Genomic DNA, 24470 nt, shown 5'->3' with positions numbered 1-24470 from the left:
TATAAAAACATACTGCATTTTCTCTTATGTGCTAAATGTCTTTTCAAAAAATATTTACTTTCTGGGAAAGAAATGCATACTAAATATTTGCGTTTTTAACGTCTTTTAAAGATAAACTATTCTTTAAATTTAGCCCAAATCCAAGAAGGATTTGTGTCGTATTGTTAGTCTTTTACGGTTTGCTAAATTTCAAGTTTACTGAAGCAACCTATATTTATTGTATTCGAAATCGAATTTATAAATCTAATTCTAGCATCTGGGCGTTTGTTTTGTTTACTTTTTAACCGTTTATTTAAATTATTGTAGTGTTTCTGAGAAACCAGTGTTATTAAATTTTAATGTATGTAAGTGTATTTTATTTTCTTGTCAAAAAATAAATCGCTGAACGTAATAACGACCATTGACTAATCTGGAGCATGTCTTAAAGGGCACGTCACAATGGCGCATAGAGAATTGTTAGTGATGCCATTGTCAGCCATCAATGTCGAATGGACACTGATAAAAATCTAATATTTGTTAAATTAACACCTCCGATTATTTGTTTATACTGAGAAATTTGGTAATAAAAAAAGTCACAAAAAACTGTTATGTAAATAACAAAGACATTAAGATGGTCCACGTTAATATCAATTTATTGTCCTTTCATTTTTCTTCGACCAGAAATGGTTTGATTTCAGTTGATAATACGTTTCAAGATTTACTGAAAATGTACTCGCAGCAAAGCCTCTACCTTCACCCATCTGTTAGACAGTCAACACATACATACACAAGATGTTAGATAGATAGTCCATCTATCACAACGCCAGACAAACTAGGAGAGCCTCCTTTACCACCATACATGGATCCAAACAAGTTTCACCTTCACCTTGGACTTGCTCTTTTCGTTATAACATTCAACATTATAATGGGATCAGCAAAACTGTCCTAAGATCATGAAGTAAAAACACAGCATATCTCACAAACAACTCAGTCCATTCAATGGTACAATCTCATTGGCCCTCCTAACACTACATCCAACATCCTCAATACATCAAGTTCTGCATGCACAGTTTTACTTTAAACCAAGCATAACGTAGAAGGTTATACAGAGAAATATCAGAGCTGGTGTTTCTATCTCGATTAAGTTCATCAGGGTTTTCTGTTGTTGTTCTTGGATATCTCTGAATATGTCTGTGAAACCGCCTCGGCGATGCAAGAGATATTCCCTCTCAGCTGAGTATCTTTTGAATGCTCATGACACACTTTGTTTTCAAATGCCCTTTGAGGAACCCCACACGTCCCGTGAGAATGCAAATCCCCAAAGGGGAAGAGAACAGAACATTCCTATACAGATATGCTGTTGCATTTGACAGAATCAGAAGTACAGTAGCCCCAACATCATCATACAGTATGGCTTCTCATGCCTGCCTCTGTGAAGTGTATTCGAATGTGCACTACCTTGCATCACTCAAAATAATACATAACAATTCCTTCCTTCCCAAGAAGATTAGTCATTGCAATCCATAATAAATAAAGTCTGTCGTTTTCCTTTATTGTTTAGGGTCTTAGATGCTTACCTAACCGAGAAGGCACGGCCGTCCTTTAAATCTTGTACAAAAGTGGCAATATTTCCAGGACTGTAAACCATTCAGCCAACAGACTATTAACAATTATTAATATTGGTAAATTAATAATAATTAAATAGTCATACACACATTAGACCAAACAAAGCAATGTTTTGGACCACACAATTGTTTTGTTTGCACTGCCATTTTCGACTGTGTGGTCCAAACAGGTGTTTCAAGGAATTAGAAGTGTTATCATGATACCATCAAACATTAAATATGATATCACAAGTTACTATGCTGTAAAAACAATTACAGATCCAGTTGCGTTCATTTGCTTTTCTACAGCAAAATGATAGGTCTACCTTGTTCACATATTATTTGATCAAAATGCTGATAGTTATTACCACTATAGAAAACTGTGGACACAAGGCTTCAACACTTTAGATATTGTATGTACACCATGAAAGATCCAATTGGTGTGAGAATGACTCTAAACATCTATGATTTTGAAAAAGTAGCCTTACATTTTAAATGCGACATATGGATACAAATGTATTTACTACAGTAATCTCATGCATTGGAGCAACTTCATAGACATAAATGTATTCATCAAGTTTGACCGACAGAGAACCTTTCTACACAACAAGTGTAAGTGTGTAAAAGTAATAGTTTCACTTTAAAAACATTCTGTGTTCATATTGTCTTGTGTTTGCAAGAATTCTCTGTCACACAAAATAAACCTATATAACACAGCATCCCTTTAAGACATCTTAAAGGCAGTGGTGATGTTTCAGAAGATATAGCCAGTATATGATTACACCTTTCCATTTTTGGGCACCCTTACAAAAAGGTTAAAAAAGAAACAACTACAACAACCAACAGCAGGAAAAAAGCAATACAACAAGTACAGTGTGCTCTCTCTTATCTTGTCCTTTCTTCGGAACTGTTTGGACAAATTTAACTGGCATTAAAAAGACAATAACCTCCACAAATCAAGCCCAACCTCCATTATTCCTTTTAAGAGTAGGAGAGATGGGATCCATTGGAGATGTGTGAGGTGACCGAGGTACTGCGGCTCAGGACTCCGTCTGCGCTGCCAGACCCGCCCCCGGATGCTGTTCTGCGCAGGGGCTGAGGGCTGTTCCTCAATGCCATCAGGCTAGGGCCCCTCACCACCAGCCCTCCTCCACCACCTCCGTACACTCCTTGAGAAGAGGACTGAGAAGAGGCGGACAGCGTGATGGAGGGAGGAGCGGGAGGAGGAGGAGGGAGGAGAGCGAGGGACTGGGAGGAGGAGCGGGAGGGAAGGTGGTGGGAGAAGACGTGGGGATGTGCGAGATCTCCCCTGCTCCCTCCACCCCACTCCTTCTCTTTCTCCCGCTCCCTCTCTCTATCCCTCTCTTTCTCCCTGTACAGCTGGGGTGTGCTCTGGTGGTGGTAGTGCTGGGGAAGGTGATGGCGGTTGTGATGGGAGGAAGAGGAAGAAGAGGAGGAAGAGGATGAGGAGCGGGAAGAGTGGTGGATGGGCCCGTCTCGTGCTAGGTTGAAGGCGTGGGCTGAAGAGGATGACGATTCTGCTCTGCTGGGACCCCTACGGGAGTGGGGATGTGGCGCGCCTCCATGACTCCAGTGGCTGGACAGACGAGGGGTCTGCGAGGATGGGTATCCCTGCTTTGGGTGAGCCTCAGAGGGAATGCCCGTCAGAGCCAAGCTGCTGAAGCCGAGACGGAGGCTCTCGGAGTCGAAAGCCTCAATCTCAGATGCTTGGCGCTCCAGAAGGGATCTGATGCGCTCGGAACGCTCGTTCTGCAGGGCCAGCATTTCCTCCTCAATCTGGAAAAAGACAAAAGCATTAAGGGAGGTTTCACATTTGGTTTGGTTGCATATTTTATTTGGGTCTGTACTGCAATTTGTTCGCGTCTAACTAATGCCATGGTGTTCTCACTTTTATATATATATATATATATATATGTGTTTCTGAACCCTTAGTTTTGTTTTCAAAGCTTCAGTAAATAATACACACATACGCCTGTCTTACAAATGTAGTGTAAATGCTCTTAAGAATGCGGAAGGTGAACAGAAATAGATATATACACACACACACACACACACCAACACACTTTTTTATCAAATAATACGGGATGAATAGCTGTTCACCTCCGGGATTTGTTACGATTGCGTTCATATCAGCAGCAAAACGTACCGGAGTTCACATGAACCCCCAGACCACCTTTAAGCAGATATGGTTCCTTGGTTCGCCATAAGTACTAGTGTGAAACTGCACTAACATACAAATCCAGTTATAAAAGAAAGCTGATATCATTTTGCAACGAGTCATATTATTATAAGGGAATGAGGGAAAATCAATTGTCACTTGGTAGAATGTATAACCAAATAAGATGGACACAAATGTGGCATGACCTACACACCTACGCAAGGTTTTCACACTTGGCATACAGTATATGGACATGTCTGATTTCACCATCCACTATGTGATCATATATTTTGAAACCTAGATACTTTCTTAATATTACTATTAATACAACAGACCCATTACAATCTTAATCACTATCTTCTCAAATAAATGTAGGTTAAGTTAGTTTGCCGGGACATGCGCATTATACTGTCTGGATCTCTTCTTCTCGTTCATGTATGTATATTGTGCCCATACTTTTTTTTACAAACATTAATATTGTAGCAGGGCTGGTCGCAGGTAGGAACAAATCACAGGCATTAACATTGGGTATATGAACTGGTTTGGGACGCCTTTAATCACATGGTCGAGAACCCGCCCCTTCCTGGGTCACTATGAGCAATGCAGTGGCCATGCGGCCCGACTAATGTGTAGCACGAATGTGCCAACGGTCCTCGAAACTCTGTACCTTGAATGCTTTTATTGCAGTATGATGTGTGCTGGTGGGGGTAGACCTACTGAGAGTAGTGTTACATTTCTCAGTGTGGGGTGCCGTCAAGGCTCCCACTCGGTCAATTCTGCAGTTTGGTAGGGTCGCAGCGGTGGCTGTGACTGTTGTAAAGGCCAAAGAAGCTATTATATGAGCTGGGGGGAACATGGTTCTGAGTGTCACATTATCGGGTGGTTGACGAAAAGCAGTGTCTTCTCCAACGGCTGCTCTGAGCCAGGCTGCTGCTTTCAGAGGGATTAAGTTGTCCTACTTAATATTCTGATTGGTTTCAGGTTCTTAGTTGATACTTTTTTGTTTTCTTTACTGTCGCTTTAGTAGTGCTGATTGTATTGAATGGTTTTATGAGATTTTGTAACGATTATGGTTACGCAGTCCCTGTATTCATTTAGCATCCTTAAGATTTCCAATCAGTATGATTCAGCGACAGTATTTGTTGTTGGTTTCATTATAGGAGGTGGGTGCTTCAGAAGCAGGCTTGGTCTTATCAAGCCACGGGTGCCCCTTTGTGGAGGGCTGTCTATTGCTGTGCTGCTACTTGCCATGCACTTTGCGTGACCTTGATTTTGGGGTGGTTTTTCTTTGTATAATTGGCGCTCCTTGTGTACGAAGCTCTAGCCTTATTTTCTTTCTTTCCGTGATTTGTTTTGTTCAAACTGTTGTTTTGGTCATTCTGTGAGTTTTTAAAAGATTTTGTTAAAGAAAAAAAAGATTTAAATAAAAGTACTATTTTTGTACGGCGTCTCTTGCCTTTCTTTGTTCAGTGGATCAGACTTGTGTGTTTTTATAATCTTATAAACTTTTGTCCCAAATTGTATTGGGGTGGCGTAGTTGCTATATCAGTATGCCACGTTGCTACAATATCATCGTTTGTTTTTAGTTCTAATAAAACAGCTAGTTGAAGTTTTTGACGGACATGATAATGCTTGTAAGGGGTGAACTACTTTGGGGTAGTTAGAATATTGTTTTGCAGTTTATTATACTTTTACAATTTACTCTGTGGCTTTAATACACGTTTATCATGTTGCTCAGAAACGGACATGTTTGGCTAGTTAAAGAAAAAAAAATGTTGCTTAATTTTTAGGAAAATAATAGTTTTTGACACACATTGTTGCTTTTATCATGTTTTATAAGAAAAATATTTTATTTAAACCCATGAAAAGTGAAATGTAGTTTCTATGTCATATTTTAAAGACAATCACTAGTTCTAAAAATTGCTACTATATTATTTGTCAACACATCAAATACATAAGGTAACCTTTTACCCTCTGTTCCAGTAGTGCTCTGCGGATGGACACTCTCTGCTCCAGATCTTTAACTTCTCTCTCGTGCTGAGTGTCCGTATGCATCTTAATTTTGCTCTGATACGCATTAAGCAACTCTAACTCTTGCTGCAGCTGCATCTTCAACACCTGATATTCTGCTTCCTGTGTCTCATCCAATCGTAGCTGGAAAAACAGCACAAAAGGCCAAAGGTCAATGAGTTGCGACACTTTCACAGAAAACCACCCTGACTGATGGTGTAAAGCAGGAATGTTGCACTTGAAGCGTGTAAATAACATGACAATAGGTTTGAGGGAGGGTTTCTGGTCGTCAGACTGGGATGGAAGTTGTGACCGATGCATCCTTGCCTTACTCACAGCCTGTGTGGACAGCATGTCGTTGATGGAGTGGTCATATTGCTCGGCCAGAATGGCCAGCTTACGGGTCTGCTCATCTTTGAGACGCTTCAGCAAGGCTTTGTGGTCGGATTTCGGAGTGTTCTCCAGCAAGTGGTTCCTCAGTGCTTTAAACTGACGGGTTTGGATTTTACATGTGTCCTGGAACTGACGTTTAATCTGAAGCTCTTTAGACTATAGAAACAGGAACAAAAGGATTAAAAACAGGCACAGATAAGAAAATTGGGGTTAAATGGGATTGAAAAGTGGCGTCATGGTTGTGGCAAGTGGCCTTTGAAATGCATAAAAATCTCGAAAATAATACAAAGAACTTACTCACTCTAGATCTCAAGTTCCGGTTATCCAGTGAAATATTAAAGATTGTGGGGGTTTCAAATGAGAAACCTTGAAGATATTTTTAAATGCTATTTTCATCAGGAAATTATGACTCAAAGTAAATTGTTACATTTCTCAGATGTAATACGAGGTCCAATATGTAATATGTAAATAATAAATGTCCTCTACATTCTTAAAAATAAAGGTGCTTCGAAAGGTTCTTCGATGCCTAAGAATAACTTTTTTGTATAAATGGTTCCATAAAGAACCTGTTTTACAAAAGATTCTTTGTGATGAAAAAGGTTCTTCATATTATGAAAAGGTAAGAAAGAGATGGTTCTTTGTGGAACTTGTGGAACCAAAAATGGTTCTTCTATGGCATCGTTGTGAAGAATATTTTAAGCACTTTTATTTTTAAGAGTATTACAAAACTTAGTTATGTTAAAGCAAAATATCACAATTTGTATTTAAGACATACATGAACGATAAACAAAACTGAGATGAGATGAATAATTCAGACAAAAACATACTAAATAAAAAGAACCAAAGACAAGCATCATAACAAAAACAAACATTTATTTCAGAAATGTATAACAAAAACCTTTTTTAGGCTTCAACGTAAACATCCATTCATGCACAAACACACAAAATGAGGATGAAATGCACACACAATGATCTTGAAACGGAGGGTGCAACACATGAAATACAGCAAATGTTCCTCAATTAATAAAAAACAACTTAAGGGAGCATGAGTAAACAAAAGTATGAAAATGTATGAAATGTATCTTCCGTTCTCACGCACACAACTTTATATTACCAATACATTTTTGTTTTTGGAAACCGTTATGTGAACAATGTAATTTTAATTTTACCATCCAAACGATTCTCTTGAGAAACTGTAAAGCTTTTTTTGTATTTACTGACAGTATTAGAGCAGTGCAGACCTCTTGATGTCTAATGTGACCTAACCTTTGGTATTAATTTGCATTCCTCTTGTCCGAACTTAAGTTTTTAAAAATGACTGTACAATGGCTTCTCATAAACTTTGATATGAAAATCGCTAAAATATAATCAATAATACTTATAAATAAAATTGTGTCACACAAACACTGAAAAACTAGGGCTAATCTATGAATATAATACGCAAAGGTTTTGCATAAACATGTTTGATATAAACAGGTTTTACCTAACTTCATAAGAATATGACCAAACAACTTGTTTACATGGTAAATATGGTCAAATCATTGCCCCTAGTGCAATAAAAAAGGTTATATATATAAAATCCAGATCCATATGGCCTAGCTCACCAGTCTATAAGTAGTCATTCTGGGTGCAAAACAGACTAAACAATCTCAAGTATGTTCATATCCAAACTATTTAGGAACACAACACAGAAAAACAGAGGGATCCTGTTTCCCCTCTAAACGTATAAATAACATTGCATATATCATGTTGTATAGAGTTTAACTTTACATTTTGGAAGTGATAATGTTAAACCTCATAACATGAAGTGAAATTTAGTCAAATTCACCGCTAAAGTGGGAGCACAGGATTAGCAGCATTTAAAATCTCTGTTGGATATCATAACCTGATGGATAAAACCCTACAGATTATGTACTAACAAGCAGTGGAAATAACTCTCCTCAGTGCTTGTTTCACTGTGTGTTGAAGTTAAAAGAATATCATCCAGTCTCTAAACCTCTAGTGAGATGTCTGTTATGTGTATTTTTTCATTTATATTATTTGAATAGAACTTTTGTTGTTTCAGTTGGCTGTTAAAATGTTTTAAAATTTTATTTTGTGACATACAGCCTAGTTAGCTATTTCAAAACCAAAACATTTCTACATAAAGGACCTTATAGATAAAAGAAACTACGCGAAATTGACCTTAACCGAAAGGACAACTTCTATTGCACGTTTGTTAAAGATTGCAGTTTTTTATGGGGGGTCTGTAGTGTAAAGCATTGTATTCTAATCTTCTTGCACAGTGGTTCCAGTACATTTAGCAAAACCAATGCAAGTTTTACAGAAAACATTTTCAAATTAGCCCTGGTTTTGCAATATCAGGTTAAGACTCCCTTCAAAAAGAAATAAAATAAATGGCTTTTGCAAGTTTTACAGAAAACATTTTCAAATTAGCCCTGGTTTTGCAATATCAGGTTAAGACTCCCTTCAAAAAGAAATAAAATAAATTAAATGAATTAAGATTGCACAAACATGGCCTCAATCACCATAACACACACGCCTCTTGCTATTTGTGAATAAAATAAACAAAAACTTTTACAAAAAGCACAATATTGTCTTAAGCTTTACATTCACATGTGACTGACCACGGGTAGGTGAGCTGAATGAACGGCAAATTAATATGGATGGAGAACTTTCACGTATAACAAAAAGGACTCCATGTGAGCATACAGAATCGAATAAAACAACAGCAAAAAGAAAGATCAGTCAGAGGGAAAAATAAAATAACCCAATGAAGGGAAAATGCACAGTGAGGGCTGAATGGAATGTGCATGCTCACACAGATCACATATAACACACATTTCCCATCACCAAGTCTCTCTCTTTTCTCCTTTATCTCCACGGCATCTTTCCCCTCAAACTTCGGCCCGAGGCTGTCCTTCTCAACACACTTTCCCACCTCCCTTCTTCCCTGCATATTCTCTCATTCTCCTCCCTTCTCCTCCTCTCCTGCTCTCTCCTCTCTCGCATCATCCGCAGATGTTCCCTCACAGCTCTGGGTAGAAGCCTCGGCAGCTTGCTTGGTTTTTCTCTACGGAGCAAACCGAAGGCTTGCAGCTTTTTCAGGTAAATCTGCGGCAGTGTACGCAGTACACGTTTGGCTAACCGAAGCACCACGGAGTTGGCCAAGTCTGTCAGAGTGCCTAAAGGTCGCCTGACAAACCGCCTGCACAAAAGCAGGCAGCGTGAAAATAACATGGAATATTTGCTTTTGGCCTGATACTGAGTAGTAAGACTCTTCAAAGGCATAGGGATTCTTGACTGCCGGCCACCCCAGTTTCGGCCAGCTTTAGGGAACATGTCATAAAGGTTGCGCTCTGCCAGGCCGCCCAGGATGGACTGGCATACAGTGAAGAGTGGCTTTGGCAGCCGGAAAAGAACCCGCATCCAGAGGCGGTTGAGTTTACGTGGGGCGTTCTGGAGGAAGACCCTAGCTGGGCGGACAACCAACACCACGACGAGGTACAGCGTGAGAAAAAGCGAAGGCGAGCTGAGGAAGGATGCTGAGACCAGGGCAACAGGTATGTAATAGAGTCCCAGGCTTAAAGAGAGACCCAAGCTGAACAGACCCAAACCCCAGTACGTTAGAGAAAGGTATGTCGAAAATGACAGCGAGCAGCAAGAACGCAAAAGTAAGTATGAAAAAAAGAGGGCCAGGAAGGTAAGTTCACCAGACAGAAGAATAGAAGCGAGGGAAGGAAGAGGCCGAGAGCGACGAAGAGAAAGAAGGAAGATGGAAAGAAAAAGAAGTGTGAGCACAGATGGCTGTACGGCAGTGGAGAGTGAGAGAGCGAGACAAATCATGTGAGAGAAAACAGAGAGAAAAGAGGACTTGGAGGAGGAAGTGGGGGAAGGAGGTGGGAACATGGGCGGCAGCTCCAGCTCCTCTAAAGTGTCTGGGAAATAGAACTCTGAGAGTTCATCTGTATCACGCTGATGAAGACGACGCTCAAAAGGGGGGCCGAGCATGAACTCTGATGGACAGCCGTCAGCCACACCCCTATCCTCTTCCTCGCTCTGTGATTCGCTACCACCATCATCATCGTTCACGTCCCACGGAAGCCCATCATGCCTTGGATCAATTCCATCATCTATGTCATTTTGGCCCTGTCCCTTGTGCTTTTCGTTTCTGGATATTACATTAACCTCTAATGTGATCACTGATTGTTCTTCTGCACTTCCTTCTATGGCATTGTTAGCTGAAGTCACCACTTCCTCCTCTTTTCCTTCCCTGTCTATTTTTTGACATTGGATTTCAGTGTCATTACTCAAAGTTTTGTTTTCTTCAAAAACTTCTAGTTCTCCCTTCTCTTCATCAACTGTCTCTTCAGAAGCACCTATCGGCTGCCTTTCATCTCCATCGATCCTTTCACCTTCTCTCTCTCCTTGACCCTCCAGTATGTCCTTGGGCCCCACCTCTTCAACATCAAGCCCCTCCCCTTCACTAGCACCCTCCATTTCGATAATGTTCTCTATGATGTCACTCACTCTCAGGCTCTTGGGCTGCTGGCGAACTTCCACGGCGTGCTTCTGCCGTAGCTCTTGTTCGCGTCTTTTGTTGTACTCCATTTGGTTGGTAAGCTCGGTCTGATGCTGCGTCCTGATCAGTTCGGCCCGCGTGTGCTGCACGAGGCCTAACTGTCGAAACTCAACCTCTTGGGTGGTCTCGTGATGTCGAAGCAACATGGCACATTCCAGGTCCTTCAAAGTTTGCTTTTTATTCAGGTCCTATGGTGGGATACAGCACAAAGAAATAAATTAAGAAATGAATGGAGGATGGCAGTTAGGCATACATTAGTTTACATTTTACTGTCTTTATCAAGCAGAAGGTTTTTTTTAATAGACGTCTTTACTCTTTATTGAAATATATTACTAAAGATGTATTCAAATGTTTGTTTGCATGTGTGTAGCTGTGCATGGAGAGCTCTGGAGCTCAGCACTGAGAAAAATTTAAAGGGATAGTTCACCCCAAAATGAAATTTCTGTAATCATTTACTCATCTTCAAGTTGTTCCAAACATGTATAAATTACTTTGTTCTGCTGACCACAAATTAAGATATTTGGGAGAATATTAGCAATTTTCATTAGGACATCATTGACTACCACAGTTGGAAAAATTACATTGGTAGTCAAAAGTGCACCAGAACCGTTTGCTTTCCTGAATTTTAGATATTTAGAAAACAATGTGCATTTCATTTTGTGTTCAACGGAGCAAAAATAAATACAATAATTGTTCCTACTACGGTAGTCAATGATGTCACAGAACTGGACAAAATATTAATAACAGATTAAATTGTTCTCAACGCTTAATTTTTTGTGGTGCATTTTTTATTTTATTCGAATAAAACCATATTCCCTGATATGCTGCAGTTTTGCAGCCTACAGCTCAGTCTCAGTCTCTCCAATATTTTTAATTTAGACTGCGATGCAAACTCAACCAATAGATGTCAATGTACCATACGGTTAGTTTAAATGCGACCGAATAAAGGACCCATTCAACATATTGTAAAAATGTAACAAATTATTTATTTATTACAACTATTATATAATCAAATAAAATGCTAATTAATTTGAACGTATTAAATATAAATAGTTATATTTAGGGGTGTACTCGAATAAGGGTTTACAGTCGAATCAGAATTGCCACATCTTGCCTATAAGTGACGGATAGTTGAATCGCACGCGTGCGCATGTGGGGCCGACACCGGGTGGTTATTAACAAGGGTACAGTGCAAAGTGCAGCGCAACATTGATGCACCAAAAAACAATCAGACATTAATTTACAGAATAAGTAAAGAACAGAATATACCTTTATATTAAAAAAAAAACGAAATAAGCCAGATTCAACATATATTCAAAACGCAAGACACAAATAGTCAAATTAACATAACAATGCTGTGCCAATCACTACACCAGATCTTGCGTCAAAACTATTTTCAAAACGGACATGCACGTTTGCTTTAAGTGCAGAGAATGACAAGTTCCTACAGTCTGTGCCGTGCTTTCTACGAGCAGTGATTTTGGTTATATTACTTTTAGTGGTGGGACTTGATCTTGCGAGAACACAATATCCTAACGCAATTGACACGATGGGGTGTTGGGCTCGAAATTGCGAGTATTTTAATCTTATATGCTCCCTAGATGTAACCTGTGTGATCTCAAAATATATTTGGGAGTATTAGTCCACATTTTGTTGTGGTGTGACCCGTTTTCATTACTGTACAGAACACACTAATAACTGCACAATGTATGTGCGTACTGTGAGCAGAGCAACAGTGACTGGCTATTAGACAACATGATTTTCTATCCTGCAGCGCAACTTTCCCACCGTTTTCTATGTAAACGCGCTAGACGGACGGGTTTCAACATTAGTGTGTGTCTCTGCATCACCTCGTGCATATAAAGCATGAGTGTTTACGGCGGTTCCTGCTGCCAGCAGCATCAGCAGCAGAGCTGACTGTGCCACAAGTACAGTATAGCAATTGCAAGTTCACATTACGTTATTTTAAATACATTCACTGGCAAACCTCTTCAAAAACAGATCATTTGTCTCGGACATATGTGCAATGTAAGCATAAAACTTGAAGTGATTATGTAGTTTAAACGGTTTCTCCGAAGGCTATGAGGGTTCAGTCAGTGGAGGAAGGAAAGTGAAAATGACCTATTTGTCACCTATTTGTGGGGGATTGACATTGTGATATGATCGCCACCTCTGCTACCACGAGCAGTCGAGCACTGTGCAAAACGGTCTAAGCTACACATTAATTTGCGAGTGCATGCGAAACGCGCTTCTTCTCTATATAACGTTCTCGCAGCACCGAAGACGTGATCCTGCACTGGGTCAAGCCAGACCTCGTGCTCATAAGCGGCGGGTGTTTTGGTTCCAAACCCTTAAGAAGTCCCATTTCTTTGCATTATAAATATTATTTTGGCAGTGCAGTGCGTGAACTTCTGTTACGCCACTGCCCATATAACCAAAATGGCGCTGTACCCATTGTATAAAACCCTCGAAGATTTGACTATTCGGTGTCACCCCTACTAATATAATTATTAGACACTAGTCAAACACAAACAGGAAGTATACTGGGGATCAGTCCCATGAAACGGTCAATAAATATTTAATTTATACAATATAAATACATACATTCACACAATTGTATAAATACGCACCCCAGTTAAGATCTTTACCTCTCTTAGTAGGTCTTGCTCTAGGTTGTGGCGGGACAGCAGCATTTTCCTTTTGTATTGACGACACTGCAGCTCGTAGTATTGCCTCTGCCGTCGTAGCAACCCTGCCTCCTCCTCTGCCTGGTGCTGCTGGAGACACTCCTTCTGCTGAACCAGCCACTCTTGTTTCTCTCGCTTTGGTGTGGACTGGTTCTCATTGAGCTCCTGCAAATAGGACCAAAAATTTTAGTAGAATATCCAAGTAAATAATGGTGAAAGGGATTGCGGAACAGGCTCTACGGTTTGGAATTAGTTGAGATAGTCACTCCATCAACCCAAGGAGAAAAAAGAAGGAAGACTGCACGCACCCTTGCTCAACCTCAATTAAAAACAGGAAACTGTTTAACGAAAATATATATTTTTCACTTACCAACACCAAAACAAACTATTATGATTACCCAATTCTGACTGGTAATTTTGGAAATATATGCTCAAATGTGTTAAGATATTTGCACAAACATCAACCTATGCTAAGAATAAACCAGCTACAGATCTGTGTCGGTGTCTCTCACTCCCAGAGTCTATTTATTAATTTGGTCTCATTATTTGAAGAGTGATCCAAGCACAGAAAGACAAGCACAGATATGACTCCAGACGCTTTTTTGAGTACCAAAACAGCTGTGTCTGGCATCTTTTTTTCACGGACTCTATGGATACATAAAGATAACTTGCAAAATTATGTTGTGAATGAAGCGGTCCCTCTGCATTTATAACCAGTGTGTGCATGACGAGCATAGAAAGGATCCTGTTGACCAGCTGTATGATGACTATGTGCACGTCTTACATCTGACATCTATAGGTGTAGAATATCGATCACTATCCCAACTGTCAATTTGTCTTGATGTACTCGTGATGGTTGCCCCCTCTTCATGTCTAAAATAGCCTTGTCTAGGCCACTGTACATAATTTGAAGTAAAGTATTCCCTAATTTGTGAAACTAACATCATTTGATGCAGTACAGTACGTTTGCAATGGAATTATAAAAACAATATAATACCTCCTTGAGCTGCTCTTTTCGTTGTCTGTACTGCCGCTTCTGAGTCTCAAGTAAACCGGTCAACTCCTTTTTCTGCTGGCCCAAGATATGCTGCTGAAACTTCTTCTCCTCTCCAAGAGCACTCTTAGTCTAAACGGGAAGAAAGTGAAGGAAAAGACAAGATTAGAATCCGTTTTACAATATAAAAACAACAAGTTAGCATGATCTACTCAAATAACCTCTTTCTCCAGAAAGGCCTGCTGCTTCTTGGTTAGCTTGTCTGCCTCACTGCCGAAGTTGTTCCTTTGTGTCTCTAGTTCTTTATCGAGCCTGAGCTGATGTTCATCCATCTCTGCTTTCAGCTTGTTCTCCAAAGCCATGAGCTGTTTCTGATGCTGCCTTCTCATGCGTTTGTAACCTGACATCTGTTCTCTGAGTGCTGAACCCTGCTCATGTTCCTGAATCTGACGGGTCACCAGAGAGGCTGTGCGGATGGTGGCAAAGTGGTCACGTCCTCTGCGTCTGCGACCCCCAGAGGGACCCTGCTGCTGCAAGTCCACCTCTGGCTGGTAGGGGTCGTCGTAGATATTATCATGGTTCTTTAAGACAACAAGGAGGGACAATTTAAGAGTGTGTCATGAGCAAGCCTTTATTCCCTTCTCCATCTCTCCCCGAAAAAGCTTAAACCGACCCACTGAGACATACCAGAGGTTTGTGCAACACAGAGCTGTTGGAGGTCACTGTATGTTCGCCCTCCTGCATCATAGCAATTTCACCACTGTCATCTGAACCATCAGCCAGGCTGTTCACTGAAGAGCTCTGGGAACTGGCACTGATTGACATGGATGGCAGCGAATGTGAGCTTTCCATGCTGTTAACCGTCCCCATTCGTAACATGTATTGCTCAACATCCTGTAATACACATTAAAAACACATAATTATTAGAATTTTTTGTTTGAAAAAAATGTATACTGTATATATCATTAACAAATAACATAACATTAAAGAAAACGCACGCGTAAACATGTGAATAATTCAGATGGATAAAGCATATTTTCTGTGTTTCTTTAGAGGGAAAAGTCTTATTATATTCCGTAATAAATCTTAAATAGTTATAATTATTATGGAGTCCCAAAACCAATGTTATTTAATATTCCTCGACGACATCAAGAAAGTCATCAGATGCTGAAACGATAGCCCACCTCTTCCTCCTCTGTTCCCTCAGTAGCAGGCCCATTGTGTGTTTCCTGGAAAAGGATCTTTTTCATCTTTCTGTATTGCAGGTTATCTAACTCCCTCACGGCATCTTTAGTGCGTGCTATCAGGTCCATCACCACAGTCACCGGACGCTCACGGCACAGGAAGTGATGCTGGAGAGACAATAAAAAAACTAGGTTTATTTAAATCACGGGAATGTATAATGTTGAAAAAGCTTTACAACAGCAGCCTTAAAGTTACTCAAAAAACTAATGCGCTCTATGCACGGCGGTGGATGACTGATTTTCGGTAAAATATTCTGCACATTTTTTTTATGCTTGCCTGCTTTATATACTGTAGATCTAAACTTATGAAAGTATCCTTTCAAATACAGTATATGTTCTATATACCACTGCTGTGTGCCGCAGTGTACAGTGTCTGCTAAATTTAAACGTTTTTTCAGTTTCCCATTTCTCTCTATTGTAAGTCTCCCCAACCGGAAACTGAAGAGGGTTCTTGTGTTAAACACGGAAGGAACACATGCATAGAGCCCATAGACCTACTTTCAGCAGCACATCAGAGGTAGGTCTATCCTGGGCGATCTTCTGCAGACAAGAGTCTACAAAGTTACGAAAATAATCCGACCTGAGAGGTTGGGAGACAGAATACATACGTTCATTAATTCAATGTAAAGACTGATAGAAGGCTAACAGAATAAATAACCAGTGTGATCTGTGAAGGTTTGTTACCAGTGATTGGACTGCAGGACTGGGCTCTCATTCTGGGCGATGTGGTATAAGGCACTCATAGCATTCATGTTAAATAAGGGAGGCTTTCTCTCCGCTACGGTAGAGGAAAAAGAAACAACCAAACAATTACCTGTAAGATTGTCAAGTATAATCGCAGTGAATTTGAAAATCATTGTATGCTATACCTTTTGTACCACAGTAGATGTACTGGTGATGCAACTTGCCACATTAATATAGTGTGGTATATCCAGAATACATTGGTAAAACTATTTATGAATATGTTCGGTGATTTTCTTAGTTGAATATTGTTTTACAAAAAGTACATTCTGTTTCGATCAATGCACGGGAATATTCAATTTATTTACCAAGCTCTATGCAGGTGATACCGAGTGACCACACGTCAACCTTTCCATCATATTGCCCTTCATCCATGGCCAGGATAACCTCTGGAGCCATCCTAGAAACCATACGATGGTTGGGGGAAAATAAATATTACTTTTTTTTAATCAGGTCCCACAGACCTGTGCACCACAAAATGGTTTAAACTGTAGATTGAATGTCAGATTCAATTAATATCAGAAAAGGCATGTCAGACAATGTAGATAAAAGGTACCCAACCGGCTGCTGGTCATTTTATTGGATGTGTTTGCATACCAGTAAGGTGTGCCCACAAAGGAGTTGGCTGGAGCAACAATGGAGGCAGAGCCAAAGTCTCCTAGTTTCACCTGGCCCGGTTCTGTCAGCAAGATGTTACCTGCTTTCACATCCCTTTAGAAAACAGATCCATTTTTAATCATTAACGCATAACACAACACTGCTAATCTAAACTAATGCAGAAACATCATGCAGAAATCTAGGGTCTTCTAGGGTTATCAAAATCTATTTGCATAGGGCTTTTAAAGGAGTCATATAACAGGGCTACGGATATTATCATTGCTTTTAGAGGAAATGCAATGTGTATATACGATTTAAGGTAAAAAAAAAAAAACTGCAGTATTTTCCACAAACTGTGCATGTTTGAATCTCATCTTTGCCACGCCTGCCTGAAACTCCCAGATTCTTAACAAAGCTCATCGCTCTGAAAAGCGAGGTGTGCTATGATTGGAGTTAACCAGTGCGTAGTGATTTGTCGAATACTACAAGTGTGTGACGGAAACACCTCTTATCATATTTGGAACATCAGGTTCCAAAGCAATTGTACTGACAGTTATGCCCACCTTACTTGCATTTACATTTTTTGCGGTCTTGGTCAGGTAATACTGACCAAGAACTGAAACATATTTGTGGGATACGTTTCAGGCAGATCTGGGTGAGCATTCGCTTTTAGATAGAATGCATCTTTTGTTCCGATACTTTCATTTTTGAAAATCTACATGTCTAATACGTCCTAATCCAACTTATAACACACCACAGACACTGAAAAACACGTATTCGCACCATATGACCCCTTTAAAAATACATTCTTCCACAATTTTAAATACTGAGAATGATACTGTGTTCGTGGATTTGCACTACCCACTAAAACCTTGTCCCCACTAATGCGTTTTTGTTTGTTATCACATCCTTTTCTTTCCATTTTGGCCTTTCGCCAACACTGAGATGGCGTTTTGTCATTGAAAACTGAGCTTTCCGTAAACACACTTGAAAGTTGATACATCCAAAAACACTTTTTTCGCGTTGGAGTATGGATGAGGGAAACGAAGGCGTTGAAAAACGATGCGTTTTTCGTCATGTGACGCAGTTGTTTCGGCTTATCTCACGTTTGATAGCATTAATGTCAGTCCATGCATACTTTTGATCTCATTTTAGAAGACAGAAAAAGTAATTACTCGCAGTTATTGTTTGGCAGCGGAGCGAGAGTTAAGTTTAACTTTCACAGCTTTATAGTCTTGTGTTACCCGCAGAAACATCTATAACCTCATTATCTGCCGCAACATAATAAGGCAGAAAGTAAATAAACGACAGAAATGACACACGCTGACGTCTTATGTTTTACTCATGCGCAGTACATGGATGTAAGCATTTTCAGACATTTCAGTGTGGATGGGCAGCTTTTGGGAAATGCTTGAAAACCCTAATGTGGACGAAGAGCATTATGAAAACGCACTAGTGTAGACAACCTCTAACATAACAGAGTAGAAGACTACTGCTTCTCTTATCTGCTCCATACCTGTGAATCATGTTGTGCGAGTGAAGGTATACCAAGCCCTGCAATGCACCATGGGTAATTGCTGCTATTTCCTCTTCCTGTAGTGGTTTCTTGTGCACTGAGGAAAACAAAGTAAATGTGGAATTCTGGTTTTGTTTTTCAAAAAACATGTTCAACGAATCTTCTTTACTACAGTATACTGTAGTTGTTTAATTGGTTTTGTTATAGGCCACTATAACAAGGAAATTAATTTTGTATTGTTTTTTTTTTAAAAGCAAAGAAATTGAATCACACTAAAACATATGAAAGACATTAATAGGATACTTCACCCAACAATGAATATTCTGTCAACATTTACTCACCTTCGAGTAGTTCTAAATCTGTATAAGTTTTTATGGGAGTAAATGGGGGGCAAAATCTGTTTGGTTATAGGCATTCTTCCAAATATATTTATGTGTGTTCATCAGAACAAAGAAATGTAAACAGATTAGGAACAACTCGAAGGTGAGATGACAGAATTTATCCCTTTAATTTAAATGCTTCTTAATGTCAATCTGGAGGATGGCATGGCAATATTCGTATTAACTTTGAACAAAAATAAAACAGGAAACTCGCAGGTCCTACATACAATTCTGTGGATGCTAATAAATGAAGATGACGTGTCAGAATCTTTGAATTCCAAAATGAAAAGATATTTTCTAACTATAAATGGCATAAAACTAGCTGGGATTGCATAGCCGTTTCGGAATGCAAGTCTTGTCATGCACCTGTGCATCCGTACGATTTGAAGATCCCTTTTATGGTGTTTTTTTTGACAGTAACAATCTTTAGTTACGCAAAGTTTTAGATTAGTTTCAGTCACACCTGACACATACTTGATTGAGTAAATAAGCTTAGTATCAGTTTCAGTACATCCAATGACAAATATCCAGCAACCAACAGAACTGGCCTAATCCCAATACCCATAGCCCCTTTAACAATTCGAATTCCAAACATCCACTCACCTTCCAACAGATCTGAGGCCGAACCCAAACAGTATTCCATCACCAGCTAGAAACAGAGCCGCAAAGGAAAATGAATGAGAGTTAGAAATAAAGGAGAAAGCAGAAATAAAGCAGTTTGAAAGTGACAAGCGGTGCATCTGGGGCTTTGTTGTAAATGGAAATAGTGTTAGCAGGTCAGTACATTTTCTTTCCCTGAACAAGGCCTTTCAAATGCTTTCAGCTTTCCTCCCACTCACAAACACACTCACCCATGCTGTGTGCTCTCGCAGGTAGCAGCCTCTATACTCCACCGTGTTGGGGTGCCGCAGCTTTTGAAGGAACTTTACCTCTTTGACAATATCCTGCCATTTCTACAGCAAGAACGAAGAGAGAACGTAGCAATTATTCAGCATTGGTTTGGCAGTTCAAATGTTTCAAATGTAATTATTATAGCAACATTTCTAGGCATACAAAGTTCATTTGAAATGTTCTGTCATTGCCATAAAAAAATGAAAACAGCTATGGATATTTATTAGGGATGCTCCGATCCACCTTTTTTGCTTCCGATACCGATTCCGATACCTGAGATTCAGTATCGGCCGATACCGAGTACCGATCCGATACTAAGGTAAAAATTTTAAAGTGCACAATTACTTAATAAACTATGTGCATTGCTGTGCAAGACATCAGGCTTGACTTAACATAAATTTCCTGACCCCGTAAAACAAAATAACAAACTAATGATTCACAAATTTAGTAAATAGTTTATTGAACCAGCAAAACAAATGAAAAATAACACAAAAGTGTTCACTATCTTTGGACAAGACATTCAAAATTAAAGTGCAAATTAAGCAGCTGAATATAACAACAGCTTCACTAGCTTGATAAACGGGTATAAATAAATGGAAATAAAATCTCTTAATAATTTTTAAGAAAGTGCAAAAATAATTAAAAAATCAATTCGCAAAAAAGCTGCTGAAATTTAGCAAAAAAGTAATAGCTTTACTGCTTTAGATATTCAAAATAACAAGAATCAGATCTTTTTAATGCTTTAGTCACTAAAGCAAAGTCCACTTAACTAAACTAAAGTTTAGTGAAAATAAAATTTAACATCCAACACAGAAACAGATGAATAAAACGCTAGCTTCCCTAGATTAGTAAAACTGCACATGTTTGTTGCATTTAACGTGGCATTTTGTGGCACAAAATTCTCATCCAACCAGTGTGCGGTTAAACTTAAAAGCGACACGTCGCAGCTCCAGATATCTGTTGTAAAACTCACCGCATTGACATCTTTAATTTTTTCTGATATGTGTTTGCAGACTTTTTGGTACAGTTCAGGTAGAGATAAATATCAGATAAATATTTACGCTTCGGCGTGTCATACTGCGGCTCCAGGTGGTTTATAAGTAGTCTGAAGCCATTTTTCGCAACGACGGACAGCGGTTGCACATCCATAACAATGAAAGCGGTGGAACTTATTGGCGTAGCTGTTGTAAAATAACTCCAAATGACAGATATTTTGGCTCGCTCCATGCTGTTCGCTGCTATATGTTCACGTGCACTACGTACAGAGCACGTTGCTAGCGTATGATGTCACACGTTGCTAGCGTATGATGTCACACGTTGCTAGCGTATGATGTCACACGTTGCGCAAAGCACAGCCGCCCACGAGAGAGTTTAAGCGCCGGTGTCTCCATGAACTTTTACATCGTCTAGCACAAATTTTATGTCAGATCGGGTATCGGTGACAAATTGCACCGATACCCGATCTAGAATTTTATTACGTATCGACGCAGATACCCGATACAAATATCGGATCGGAGCATCCCTAATATTTATAGTGATGTTTGTCATTTTGGAAGATAAAAACAAGGAAGAAATACAGTCACTCTATATCGCTATACACCTGGTCAGTTTCTGTATTTCATGCATGCAAATTAGCAATCCCAATGCGAAAAGCACAGTTGCAATACAGTAACCATGCATTACTTGAGAGTTATAATGTATGCCATTACATTGTTGAAAGATTGAAATGATATTCCCTATCAAATGTCATTGTATTGGAAAGTGGAATTGGACATTCTTCCAGAGTTCTCTCTTTGCGTTCTGAAGAAGACAAAAGAGGTTGTGATTTGAAAAGACATGAGGAGCAAGTAAAAAAAACTACAGAACTATTTATTTTGGGGTGAATTAATAAAACAGGTTGCGTTGGGACACTAAAGACTTAAGTGAGTGAAAAAAATTAATGTTCATACTAATCCATACTATATAAGCCTATATTTTACAAATATTATGTAACTGGTGTAACAAAGACGGAGTTACATAATACAGTGTTGTTCTGAATTATTGGCACACTTAGTAATTATGAGCAAAGACCACACGTTGAAATGTTATTGTAATAATAAAAAATGTTTAACCCAATGGCCACAATTACAAGTATATTCTCAGGCCTTAGCACAACAGTGTAAAACGGAACATAAAAATGATCAGCCACGACTTCCTGTGGCCCAGCCGCATAAATATGAAGTAACACAAAGGCCAAATTCCTTTTATGATCCTTCACAATGGGTACAACCAAAGAATATAGTTCTGATGTGCAGTAAAAGATTGTTAATCTTCACAAAATATAAACAGACTGTAAGAAAACAGCTTAAACATTGAAATGAATCCGTATGGAGGAGTATGTGTATTGCACAGCGAGGGGTATGGTTAGTATCCCCAAACAATCTCCACGTGTCACACACATAGAGGATTGCAAAAGTCAGCTGATCATTGGGGTTAGAAAACCACATCAAACAGCACCTACATCACCACAAATTGTTCAGAAGGATTAAAAACCTTGCTTTCATCTAAAAACAAACTCCAACCTATTCAACTGTCTGACAATATAACTTCAAACAAGACTGTGTCCTAATGTCAGGTGAACCTGAACCCCATAGAAAACCACTGGGGTGAGCTGGGAGAGACAATCCTTGAGAATTCGAAGGATCTGGTATGATTTTCTATGCTTTTAGATCTCTTGCCATGCATTACAGGAAAAATCCCACGACTCATTTTCATAAGAAGAGGTGTTAAGCAGCATCTCAGTACCTCTTAGAAAACAAACTCCTGCATAAAATGACATGTTCTATGATTCCCTTTTTGACTGATTCAAAAAAAGTTGCACTGCTATGCTAACACGAACTTGAGAAATAAAACTGTGTGTGTGGGTTTACCTCATTAGACTGCTTGCCACTGTATGACATCTTTTTAATGGCCACCACCTCATTGGTGCGGATGTCATGGGCCTATAAGACACAAACAGAAAAGAGGGATGGCAAGTCAGTTCGCTGAGCTCTACTACGGCTCCGAATGTCATAATGGCCACTTACAAAGTAGACGGCTCCAAAGCTGCCATGGCCGATCTCACGTAGGTCTGTGAAGAGCTTCTCCGGATCTTCCTTGTAAAAAAGTTCCGCCACCTCTGGGTCCTTGAGATTCCCAGCCCGCACACTCGACGGCATGGCCAGCGCCTTAACACACAAACACAGCAGATGAATAAATAATAGAACATACAAACAAAAATAGTGATAAAATGAAAACCATGGTTAACCTGAACCGCACTGACCTTTGAATGTTTCAGAACCTGATTTTAAAACACCTACCCTACATACCGTAGCACTAATAAAAGGGGACAGAGCTATAGCTACAGAAAACCATACATTAGTGAATAACCTGTCAAAGTCTGAATCAACATCAGTATCTCACTGTATACAATACGGACCAGACACTTAAAATACCACACGTTCAAATCACTGCCAGTTATCAAATAAATAATAATTATCAATCAGTAAACGCTTTTAAAGCATAATTTCGGAGCAGACCATTGAGGTGTACATCTTTTGAAATGACAAAGTTACATGCAAGCATGCTCTTTAAAACATATAAATGAATTTAGTCGCGCAAATGACAGGTAACGCACTGGGTGAGGAAACATCATGCTTGTCTGCGGAACCTGTAAGAAATGTGATTCGGAGATGTATTTGTGAGTTTAATAATAATGCGACATGCCCGGCTCGCAAAATCTTTAAGTAGACACACAAAAACTGGTGTGTATTTGTCAGATTGGCAAAAAAAATGAAGTAATTACACCTAAATCATGCACATTTTAAAACAGCTGCAGCGGACTAGATCACCTCAAAACTGTCCGCTTTAGACAGATGTCTATTCGTGCAAGTTTCAGCACTACATTCAATTATTTACACGAGTCTGTCATACCGTGGTTTATGGGATCCACTGTAGCTAGCTAAAGTCAGCTAGCTCTCCGGCCTGAAGAAAATCTGGCCTCCTTTATCTCACTTCATACAAAGAGTCCTCATCGATTTGAATAGCGATCCATCTACTGCTATTGTGTTGATTTTGATATGCGTTCAGTAATCCGTCCGATCATTCGTTTTTATTAAATAATACCGCTGTTAACCGTTAACGGACAGAACCAGCTGATTGTCAAGCGACGCGGATGGACACTTTATATCACAGCTAGATATTCCATCTCTTCCCGACGCACTGTTATCAAGTTTTGTCATGCCGTCGGTGTCATTCGTTCATGTTATCTCCTTCTGTCAGTGACAGGCCCATTGCTGTTCTTTCTGTCTCATTCGCTTTTTTTGTTCAGGACTGCATGATGGCGGAACGGGGCGGGAGCCGTCCGGAAACCGGAAGAGCGAGAAAAAGGCAAATGAAAGGTTTTCTCTAACGTGCCTGAAACTATAAACATTACATATCGTTACAACACAATGTCCATACACACGCAGGGGGGTATTCCAGAAACCTGGCTATGTGACAAAACCAGGTAAATTTAAGGGTAACCTCAACTTTCGGTTCCAAAAACGGAGATAACTTTCAGGGTATGTAAGTAACCATGGCAACTTACTCCCTGACGATAACCTGCTCCGGAGCAGGGTTAGTTCATTTTAAGGAAATGTTACTAAGCTTTAAGG

At 39.6% G+C, this 24470-nt stretch overlaps 1 protein-coding gene across 3 annotated transcripts; it reads right to left on the bottom strand.

Annotated features, from left to right (window-relative positions):
- Positions 1-615: 615 nt before the first annotated feature.
- On the bottom strand, positions 616-24187 carry taok2b (TAO kinase 2b). Of its 3 annotated transcripts, XM_079475691.1 has the most exons (19): positions 23749-24187; positions 22863-23003; positions 22707-22778; positions 19758-19859; positions 19510-19555; positions 18527-18623; positions 17011-17124; positions 16722-16813; positions 16357-16450; positions 16171-16252; positions 15613-15780; positions 15116-15322; positions 14650-15009; positions 14432-14560; positions 13396-13599; positions 10696-10935; positions 6109-6321; positions 5734-5916; positions 616-3380 (listed from the first exon to the last, which is right to left on the bottom strand). In XM_079475691.1, the coding sequence occupies exons 2-19, from the start codon at positions 22992-22994 to the stop codon at positions 2565-2567; spliced, it is 3351 nt and encodes a 1116-aa protein (XP_079331817.1). In that variant the 5' UTR covers positions 22995-23003; positions 23749-24187; the 3' UTR covers positions 616-2564. The 3 variants fall into 3 exon arrangements, with proteins under 3 accessions (XP_079331817.1, XP_079331815.1, XP_079331816.1); XM_079475689.1 differs by lacking the exons at positions 616-3380; positions 5734-5916; positions 6109-6321 and having other exon boundaries at positions 7019-10935; positions 13378-13599; positions 23749-24176; XM_079475690.1 differs by lacking the exons at positions 616-3380; positions 5734-5916; positions 6109-6321 and having other exon boundaries at positions 7019-10935; positions 23749-24176.
- Between the last annotated feature and the right edge of the window lie 283 nt (positions 24188-24470).

This window comes from Barbatula barbatula, assembly GCF_947034865.1.
Source record: "Barbatula barbatula genome assembly, chromosome: 16".
Classification (NCBI taxonomy): domain Eukaryota; kingdom Metazoa; phylum Chordata; class Actinopteri; order Cypriniformes; family Nemacheilidae; genus Barbatula; species Barbatula barbatula.
Note: the sequence above shows the minus strand (reverse complement) of the source record. Positions and strands in the feature narration are given on the sequence as shown.